This window comes from Psittacula echo (assembly GCF_963264785.1).
Source record: "Psittacula echo genome assembly, chromosome: 7".
NCBI lineage: Eukaryota > Metazoa > Chordata > Aves > Psittaciformes > Psittacidae > Psittacula > Psittacula echo.
This window is the reverse complement of record NC_137740.1, coordinates 31,199,774-31,210,440: the sequence shown is the minus strand read 5'-3', so window position 1 is coordinate 31,210,440 and position 10,667 is coordinate 31,199,774. Positions and strand designations below refer to the sequence as shown.

Sequence of the window (10,667 nt, the reverse complement as noted above, 5' to 3'; positions counted from 1 at the left end):
CGTGCAGAAGAAAATATGCCGGGGAAAGCACCTGAGCTGCGCCTTCTCAGAAGGAGATATACTGGTGAGGAAGCACTGCTTTTTCTCTTCCACACCTGTGCTTGGCTCCCACCTCTGGCGCACATGACAGCGGTGGGCACCACGCACCCGGAGTACTCCGCCTCAGCCGGGCGCGACGGGGGCGCAGCGCCCTCTCCCGACACGGCCGCCTCGCGAACGGCCGTTCGGGGCTCCCGCGCCCCTCGGGGCTGGCGAGCTGTTCCGTAGCCGTTCCGTAGCCGCCGGCCATCTGTGTAATTTGTACACTTTACTTTTTAGTATTCCTTTTCATTTTTCAACACAGGCAGCGGGAAATCTGGAGACCGGCCCCGCAAACGGTCCTCCTCGTCCCCAGGGGGCGCCGCAGCCGCCTGGTCACGGCCCTACTCTTGGTACCGACCGCTCGCCCGGCGCATGTGCGTTGCTCATTACTACCGTGTCAGGCTGCTGTTCCTGTTCCGGGTGGGTTGGCGGCGGTGGCATGGATCGGGACTTGCTGCGTCAGGTACTCAGCTACCATGGTCCTGAGCTGCTCTCGCTGCTCCGCGCCGAGCAGCAGGACAACCCTGACTTCCGCGGGCTGCTGCCGCCGCCGGGGACCGTCTTCGAGCAGCCACGCGGCGCCCCGCAACCGCCGGCAACCTGGTAAGGGGCGCCGGGGCGGTGCGGCTGGGGGAGCGAGCTGTAAGGTGCCGCGGGGTGGTTCTCACGGGGTTCTCCTTCTCCTAGCAAAGAGAGGACGAGCCTTGACACCGAGATAAAGCGCTTCATTGCCAAAAAAGCTGATCTCCTTTTTGCCCACTCGTGGAGACCCAGCGGACCTCTTTCCGAAACGATTGAAGAAAATGAAGGTAGGCTGGCTCACGGGAACGGTGCTTGGGTGTGTGGGGGCCCTGCACCGAAGTCGGCATTGCTGAAGACAGGGTGACAGTTTTTGCTGTGCCTTTTATAGGCTGCGCACAAACAGCCTGTTACAAATAAACTAAATTTTGCATGTTTAAAACATGCGATTTTAACGTGAAGTATTTTATGTTCTCAGGTTGTAGCTTAGTTGTTTCACAACTGTGTTGTGTGTTGCAGACTATTATGCTGTTATGCCACCCCTGGAACGATTCATGGAGGTTCCCAGGGAAGAGAGGAGAGGATTATTTTTTCAAGACATCGACCGTGGCGATATCGTGATCGGGAAGATTACTTCTATTCGTGAATTCGGCTTTTTCATGGTCTTGATTTGTCTGGGAAGTCGTTTCATACGGGAAATTTCAGATTTACAAATCACTGTAAGATACAGCTTTGATCAGTATTTTATTGTTGATAAATAGTAACTTTTTAATGTATTCGTTGTCTTGTGTTTTTTTAATGGAGTGGTATGTGAAGAGTGAAACTGAACTTTGGGATGGTGGGTGGCATCTGAATTTGTGAATAGCTTATGGTGCATTGCTGAGACAGCAAATGCTTCTTTTTATGGCCCATACTCAATGTGTACTACGTCTGAGTGGTTCGTAATTCATGGGTGCATAAGTTTTTACTTGAACCAGGCTGTGCTTTTAACTATCATGGTTCTGATGTGCATTAAGATTAAATAATAATAATCTGGCATAATTTTGGGGACAAAAAAATCTCAACTTTTGGGTTTGTTTATGATATTCCTACATTCTTCTATTGCAGGCTCTTTGTCCTTTGAGAGATGTGCCTTCTCAAAGCAGCCATGGAGATCCTTTATCTTATTATCAAACTGGAGACCTTATTCGAGGCAAGTAGCTGTAGAACTTGTCACCAATCTTTCAGTTTTGAGACATTTCTGTAACTATCTTTTGCTGTTTATATAGCTGTCGTCAAGGATGTTGATCGTTACCATGAGAAGCTCGCTGTGTCACTTTACAGCTCTCCTCTTCCACCTCATCTTTGCAAGACAAAACTAGGCGTAATTACTTCTGATGACTTCCCACTACATTATAAGTAAGAACATGCTATTCAGCTGTACTTGCTAGGTATACTCAGTGTGTCTGAAGAACATTTTTGACAAACTGTTCTTTAAACTTGATGTTTTTTCTGACTTAATCGGATGATTACAGGGTTTTTGCTGTTTCTGTCTATAACATACTTGTTTCTGGATATGTCAAGTGTGGTTGGTCTTTGAGCATCTTTCCCAAAATGTAAGGAAAGCAAAAAGCAGAGTGAGGTATCTGTCACTGTGGGACCATGTTAGCAAAACACCACAACAAACAAACAAGCAAACCCCAAAAAACCAAAAGAAACAAGAACCTTGGGAGACTGGAATATGAAATTTTTGAAATTTAAAAATTGCCCTTAGAAAACAGGAAGACACAGCATTCTCTCCAATTTTTTTGTAGAATTTTTTATGTCCTGGAGATACCTAGATGGGTGCCAAAATAGGTTTCAGAAATTTGCTTAGGCTAAAAGATACAAGAGTTGCTAAATTGTAGAAAAATATATGCCTGTAAAATGGAACAACTTGTGAGCAGTGATAAATCTCAATATAGGCATTTTTATTATAAACGTAAGCATCATGAAATTGAATATAATATCTGTGAGGTTTTGCTAGTGTACGTCAGTGGGTTTTTTGTGGTTTATATTTTTGGCTTTCTTTTAAGGCGAAGCTTGGAAGTTGCTAATACAGCAGAGACCTTTGAAGAGGTTTTGCATCGTTCCCCAGGATTTGGTAATCCATCATTAGTTGAATATTTAGCTGAAAAACTAGGAATAAGTGAATCAAATCCACCGTCTTTGCTAAGAAGTCTTCAAATGTAAGTGATCTTTACATTGTTCCTATCCTACAGCTTTGTGAAGATTATTTTAATCCATTGAGATAGACCAGACCACTTATACTTAAACCTTTTCCATTTTGATTTGCATGACTGCAGCTTACATGTCCTTAAATATTTAAAAGCAAACTCTTCTAGAGTAAGAAACTTACATTTGAAATTCTATTGCTCTGAATAAGCAAGACACCTTATGACACGTAGTGTTTGATACCAAATACCTTAGGAATTTATTGCTCAGATCTTGTTAGTATCTTTGGATTGGAGTGGATGATATTTAAGTTTTAGTTTCTTCTGTCAGATGTTCATTCACAGTATTTATTTTAGTAATACATCTGCTTTCTTTCATGAAATAGATTCAAACGTACCTAGTGATATATATTAGGTCCCAAAGCAGGTGTGAATATGTTTTTGTTGAACGTGCTGCAGCTGTACTAGTTTGATTCAGCACTTCTAGGATAGATTAGGAAAAGCTGGTTTCAGAAATACAAAAGAATGTTCCTGACTGAGGGAGAGCAATAAAGCAATGTATAAATAATATTTTAGTTTATTTGAACTGCACTACATGTTGTAAGTTTCATTTTGTAGACTCAGAACTTCAACTTGATGGTTTTGTTTGCTTTTTCCTTAAAGTAAAAATTTCAATGAAGAAGATTTTGCCCCTGCATTGAGGAAAAAGCAGTCTGAATCATGGGCCTTGAAATGGTATGTAATACTTTCTCTTGTCAGAGCTTATTGTTAGGTTACAGGTTATGTTTCTTAAAAGAAAATACACATTGAACCACTTTTTCCAGCACCTGTGTAGTGATGTAACCAGGAAGAACTTCTTGAAAGTAGCGCAACTGCTAAATGGGTACATGATAGATAAAGTTTCAAGATCAAGTTCCAAAATATTTGTCAGGTTAAAGTGAGAATTCCCTGGAACATCTGCAATGTGCTGGCCTATTGATGAGATGTGATTAAGATTTTAGACAATACCAAGTACACAATTTTTCACTTTAAATTTGGGTGTTGAATGACTTATTACTGCTTGTCATGACATTTGGGCCTCAGACTGTAGATTTAATAAGTGCACTTGCTGTCGTTTAAAAGGTAAATGTATTTTCCTGGCTGCGTTTGGAACAGCAGCTATAGATACATGCTATTGCTTTTAAGTTGTGCATGTGTATGTGGGCATGCTCTACAGGGTGAAGGAGGCAGAAGAGAGACTCTTCTCCTCAAAATGTACATCTTTTGTGGAAAAACTTCTTTTGAATCCACCAGGTCCAAAAAAAAAAGACGAAACCAAAAGCTGAAACCTCAAAATTTCTGGGTTCTGTGCTAGCAAAGCAGTGGTTTTCGTAAAATAAGTGGTTTGCAACTTTGATTAGCTGCTGAAAAAAATGCTTGTAATGTTAAATATAAATTTTAATTTTTAAAAAAGTTATTATGAAAAGTTCTGAAATTCATCTTTTGGTTCTCTTCCAATAAAAGAAGCAATTAATCTCTTAGGAATTGTAGAAGAAAGGTTTTACAGCTCATATTACCTGAACCTTAAATAGTTGAGTTTGAGATGAGCTGGTTTCAGTGTGTACCATCTATCCATCTTGTCTCATGTCATTGGTTTAATGGTGACTTTTAACTCTGGATATAATTAAGCCTTTTCCAGTTTAATGGTGGTAGGTCACACCCAGAGTTTTGTGCAGAGAAGTGCTTAAGTATTCACTCCATAAATGACAAACAGTGTAACATAGTAGCTCTGTCTGCAGAAATGCTCTCCATTCTATCACATTAATCTGAAATGCCAGTGTTAAGTACATGATAACCAGATAAAGTTTTATTACCTGTGACTTGTTTGGAACCATGATTTGTGAGCAATTAACAGTATGAAATCTGCACAGATTAACTGTACATGATATTTTCTAAATCCTTTTCTCCAGTGTGAAGGCAGGAGTTGATTATTTTAAGGATGGGCACCATGTGGAAGCCATGAATGAGTACAACAAGGCTTTGGAATTTGATCCAGAGAATGTTGAAGCTTTGGTAGCACGTGGAGCTCTGTAAGTCTGCTTGTTTCACTGGGTTTTCTACTCTGTGAAAGAGAAACAACACTGAAATCTGCGCAACTGGTCTGTTGTTCTAGGTATGCAACAAAAGGAAGTCTGAACAAAGCCATAGGTGACTTTGAACTTGCTTTAGAAAACTGTCCTACCCATAGAAATGCAAGAAAATACCTCTGTCAGACTCTTGTGGAAAGAGGCGGGCAGTAAGTCTGTTTTCATCTGGTTGCTGACAATTTTTCTCATAATATTTTTTAAATACTAGTCTAGTTAGGACACAGAATGGCATCTTTCCCTCCTGGCTGGGTTTATAAAAAAAAAACCAATTGAGCAAAATAATTGAGGTTTAATCCTTGTTATGCTTTCACTGGTAGGATACCAGGGTTGAAGAGTCTTGTCAAATGTGTGAATACATTCCAATAGGCTTTGGGTTGTTTGTTTGTTTGGCTTTTTTGGGTTGGTTTGTTTGTTTTGGGGTGGTTTTGGGCTTTTTTTGTTTGTTTGTTTTTGGAGGGGGTGGAGGAGATGTTTGGTTCTTTAGGAAAGTATTTGTAACAAAATTGTGTTCTGTTACTCTACTGAACTATTGGTTAAACTCTGTAACAAAAAAATTTACTTTAGAATATTCAGGAAATAGATTTCTTTTAAGCCCTATGTTAAGAAGAAACAGTATTTTTGAAACTGTAATTGACACGTCCAAGAATAGTATTACTGATGATTTGGAGGTAATAATAGGTCAGAAAATACCGATTTACTACTTTAAGAGATAATAATGTGTCAGAAGTACTGTTTTACTTTTGTACTGAGGTGGGCTAAGGTGAGTGATATGGTCCTGAGGGGAGGCAGTGGTACCGTCATAGTGCAAATAAGAAAGATAGTCCTAAAAATAAGAAAAAAAAATCAAAATCTGTGGCTTAACTGTATATTATTATCACTTGAATTTCAGGTTGGAAGAGGAAGACAAACTAGTAAATGCTGAGAGTTATTATAAGAAAGCCTTAAGCTTGGATGAGACTTTTCAGGAAGCAGAAGAGGCCTTAACAAAACTCCGTAAGCATATACAGGTGATTCTTTACTTTCTCTTCATACAATGCTCTCAGTGACAATAAACATCAAAAATCATATTAGATCTTTTGAACATGGTGAGTTTAAGGTCGTGGTTTGTCTGCTTCCCTTCTTTAAAGTAAATCTTTTACAAATAAGCATTATGGCTGTACCTATCAGAAGAAGGTACCCCTTGATGACTTCACTATTTTGAACTGGATAGTAAAGAAATGCCAAATAGTGGAGACAGTGAAAGAGCAAAGCCTATTAATCCTGTCAGCTAAAACAAGGATAAGAATATTCCATCATACAAGCATGATTAATACCGTTAAATGATAACATTATGTGAATATAAACAGAGAAAGTGTAAACTTGAGCAAGCCAAATAAACATTTCACTCCATCTTACTGGCCAAATCCTTGTCATCTGGAGTAATTGTGGAAATGTAGAGTAACACCAGCCAAAGCTAACTCACAGGAAGATCACAGAAGAGGGGAAATAAAGACGTAATTTAAAGGAAAACAGCAGGAGGTGGAGGGTGGCAGACAGTTTTGACTGTCCTCTGCTGTCTGTTTTTGGTTTATTTTGTCACTTCTCTTGCATGCAGCATGGTTCCCAGGTGAGCCCTGGTGGGTCTCTCTGCCAATCTGAGTTAAAATTGTTTTTCTTTTATTTATCTCCTTAACTTGTGTTGACCTCCACAGAGGATCAAAGAGTAAACTAGAGCACTGAGGAGCAGGCTTGTTTTGTTCTGTGTGTAACAAGTACATAGACTGGGGTAGATGGCCTTAACACTTCTTCAGTTGGTGGAGCCATAATGCTGACAGTGTTGAAAGAAAGGGGAAGAGGAGATATGACAGTCTCTTCAATTAAACTGAACTACATCATAGATAAACTGTTACACAGTACTTGAGACACGTTTGGCTTCTTTAGAAAGAGGTGTCAGTCTCTGTTAAAATGAAGAATACCCTTAGCAAGAAGGAGATTACTTTTACACTCCTTTAGGGTTTCCTAGTGTAATGGGTCATTGAAGCATCAAATAAAAGCCACAGTGATAGCTATTGTTTGTTGGTTTGCGTAGCCTTAACAGCAATTAAGGATTTCCTTTACAATGTCTGTTCAGACAGTTGCTAAGTTTTGAAAGCAGTCAGACTTTCTGTTCACTCTTAATATGAATAGAGCTCCTCTTCAGGGCTGTGGAGTGCAGATATCTGATCTCTAATAGGCTTATGTAGTTTAAGAATTATTCATCTGATGAGATGCTCTCCTGCATTTACCTGTGTTTTAATACATAAGTCTGAATCTTTTGTGCGAGAATGGCTAAAGCAACACTGCAGTATGTTTTCCTGTAATACTGATTATGTGTTTTTCTCCAATGCATTTTCTTCCGAATTGGACCGTTGTTGCTGTATCTGACATCTGGTGCTGCTCATCACCCACAAACCCTTGGAACATGATTTCTTACATAAACTATGCATCAAACTGGTCTGTGAAATTGTTACCAAACGGTTTGTATTCAAACATGGCCAACTTGAATACATCTTAAAATTCTGCCGTGTTTTACTTGTAAACTACAATACTACAATAATGATACTTTCCCTAAAACCTTTCTCTCTCTTGGGGTTTGGTTGTTTTGTTGTTTTGTTTTGTTTTCTCCATGTTGGTAATAATGTGTTTTCTGGTATATTCTATCTATACTTTCTGGGCTCCATGCTTCACGGTATACTGGATCATGGGTACCACTGCAATGGTTGGTCAAATACACTTTTTAATGGAATAAAAACTGCAATATGGTCCTTAATGTAAACCTGATTATCACAATGGCCAATACCAAATTCATGACCAATATTAATTCTTGGTCTGGGAATTCTGGTAAAACATCCCTGGTGTAAATGTACATTTGAATGGGGTTGGGGACATGGGGAAAATACCTGTGTTAACATTTTTAATGTAATTTTTTTTTATGATACTTGGGTTCATAAAAGAAATCTTTGGAAATGAGGGAGAAACAAGCTGCCAAAGAAGAGAGACAGAAAGAAAAGAAAGTAGAAACAAGTGCAGAAAAATTGCGTAAGCTCTTAAAAGAAGAAAAAAGGTAACTTTGTTATATTCGGTATACTGATTACATGGCAGTAAGTGCAGATAAAACAATGAACAATCCATTTCCAAACAGAATGCCCTACTAGTAAGTACCTAGTAAGCTCCTAGGTAATTTCTGCCTAGATAAACTGCTTTTCCTCCAGAATTTCTTTTTGTGGGTAGTGTCCTTTAGTCCATATAGCCTTTAATAAATAAACATAGCCGTTAAAGGTGAAGTTGTTTAAAAAATAACATATTTACGGTGAGGTGAAGTTATTTAAAAAATACTTAGCAATGTGAAGTATTTGCAGAGTGTAATGCCATATTAAACCTGGAAAGATTTTGATAACAAATTAGTCACTGGATTTAATTTAAATATTTTTATAAAGAAATGATATTTGAAATTGTCAGGCTCAGTTTCCATTCGTGCCTTACAGTCCAATCTCAGCCAAACTGGGGGAAGTACAGATTTGCTTTCTGCATCTAATTTTTGCCCGATAATGAAGATTATCTCACAGATTATGTTTTTTAGGTTGAAGAAGAAAAGGAAAGTTTCAACTTCCTCCTCTTCCTCATCATCATCAAGTGATTCTTCATCAGATGTATCAATTTCTTCTTCCTCCTCTTCCTCTGATCACATGAAACGTAGGAAAAAGTGTCGGAAGAGATCTGAGTCTTCCCGTAGCTCCAAAAAATACACATCTAGAGCTTCTTCCCATTATAAAGATCAAATTAGGAAAGAGGAGTGTTATTCACCTCCAGCTGATACCTCTGCTTCCTTTCTTAACCAAAGTTTTGAAGTGGAGAAACTGCTGGAAAGGCAGGACAGCTCAGTGTGTCCAAAAACAGAAGTAAAAGAGACACACTGTTCTTTTTCAAGGACTTCGGGTGATGATGAAGACACTTTTGGAGGTAGGTCTGAAGCTTCAGGAGATTCCTACAGTAGCTCCAGAACACTGCCAAGCAGTAGCAAAACTGAAAAATGTGGTGAAATAGATCGATTTTCCTCTAGTTGGAGGGGTTCCTCAGCTTCGTATTGTAAGTCATATGATAAACCCAGTATGCATTATTTTAGAAGATCGGAAAGGGATGTAGAGGGGAGAAAAGAGCCATTTAAAAAACATGGCTCAGGTCACAAGAGGTATTACGTGTCTCCAGCAGGGTCTGACTATTATGGGAAGTCAGCGGGAAAATACAGGTCATATTCTAGCACCAGCTTTCGTGAAGGTGATAAAAGTTACGATTGGGATAGGCATGTGTTAAGTAAACATAAAAATGAAAGTGAGTATAAGAGTACGAGAAGTTCTGAGGAGACTAGTAAAACAAAGGAACCAGATGAGGAAACCTCTTTAGAGGGCACAGGGCAAAGAGACAGTGGCATTAAAAGAAACCTGCCGCAGAACTTAATTAACATATTCAATCAAATAGCTGAGTTTGAGAGGGAGAAAGGAAGTAAGCAGAAGAAAGAGTGAAGTACCTAAGAACACCCTATGTTCATGAGTGTAGTTAAACTTTTGAGTAGTTCTTGAGGAAACGTAAATAAAGAACAATAGGCGGAATTTGTTCTGTCTTGCAGAATGTCAGAGAATTCTTAAAGCAAAGATTGTATGATGGAAAGAGATGTAAGGATATCTTCCATAAAAACAGTTATTTCTTAAAATCTAAGTGTGCAATGCTCTTATTTTGGGATGCTCCTGCACAATATTCTCCCATGGGTTGAAATCCTTTAATACCCCTGGACTGTAGTTAGCTGCAACTCACATCAAATATGCACTCTAATAACACATGGGATGTGTTTGGTTTTTGTTGTCCCCTGGGGTACTATTGACTGTTGGTATTGTGTTATCAAACTTAGGCTATAGAAAGAGGATAACTGAATAAAAGTAATGTGCTATCAATGTACATAGTTCATTTGCTCATTAAATTTTCTTAATTCTGAATTTTGTGTCTGTTTGTGAATGTTGCTGGGATGTTTCATACTGGTGCACTGCTCACATATGCTGTGTATATATATACGCACAGAACCTTCAGTGTCTGTGAAGGCAAGTGTATTACATTCTTAAATGCATCAAACATCTTTTCTAATGGAAAGAACCCCCAACAGAGGTAGAAGAGTTTTAGAACAGTGTTTATTGTTCAAGTGTGGGCCTTTGGGTTGTGTTTTGGGGTTGTTTTTTTTGTTTGTTTTGTTTTGTTTTTTGCTGTTAGGTATTTGCTTTACAAGCAAACTAACTGTTGCATTGCTTGTAGAAAAAGTTGTGCTCAGTTTACAATGACATCTGCAGAGATAACTGGCAGGACATGCTAAGGAGCTAATAATACCTGGTAGGCTATGCAGTGCTCATTGTACTTCAACTGTGAGTTTTCCAAGTAATGCAATGAGTACATTTAAAATACAATACATTTACAATAAGTAGTTATAGGTCAGTTGCAGAAAAGGTACTCTCTAATTTTTGAATAGAAAAAGTACAGTTCTGAAATACATAGCTTAGTTAAGATCAACGTTGACTGTTAATCAAATAGTCATGTCAGGTCTTAGCTTGAAGCATACAGTTTCTTTTCTGGGTTGTTGCAATGTAATATAAAACTATTTTGACAGCAGTGAATGTACCAATGTACAAAAATTAATGGCTTTAATCTAACTCTCCTTTTCATTGTAAGGATGGAAAGGCATCTGGATGGT

General features: G+C 38.8%; 1 protein-coding gene across 2 annotated transcripts; it reads left to right on the top strand.

Moving 5' to 3' along the window:
* Positions 1 to 487: 487 nt before the first annotated feature.
* On the top strand, positions 488 to 10,395 carry TTC14 (tetratricopeptide repeat domain 14). Of its 2 annotated transcripts, XM_080622383.1 has the most exons (12): positions 488 to 684; positions 769 to 890; positions 1,120 to 1,319; positions 1,708 to 1,792; positions 1,869 to 1,998; positions 2,655 to 2,807; positions 3,456 to 3,527; positions 4,742 to 4,861; positions 4,945 to 5,067; positions 5,808 to 5,925; positions 7,891 to 8,000; positions 8,517 to 10,395. In XM_080622383.1, the coding sequence occupies exons 1-12, from the start codon at positions 521 to 523 to the stop codon at positions 9,454 to 9,456; spliced, it is 2,337 nt and encodes a 778-aa protein (XP_080478509.1). In that variant the 5' UTR covers positions 488 to 520; the 3' UTR covers positions 9,457 to 10,395. The 2 variants fall into 2 exon arrangements, with proteins under 2 accessions (XP_080478509.1, XP_080478510.1); XM_080622384.1 differs by lacking the exons at positions 7,891 to 8,000; positions 8,517 to 10,395 and having other exon boundaries at positions 5,808 to 7,882.
* Positions 10,396 to 10,667: the final 272 nt, after the last annotated feature.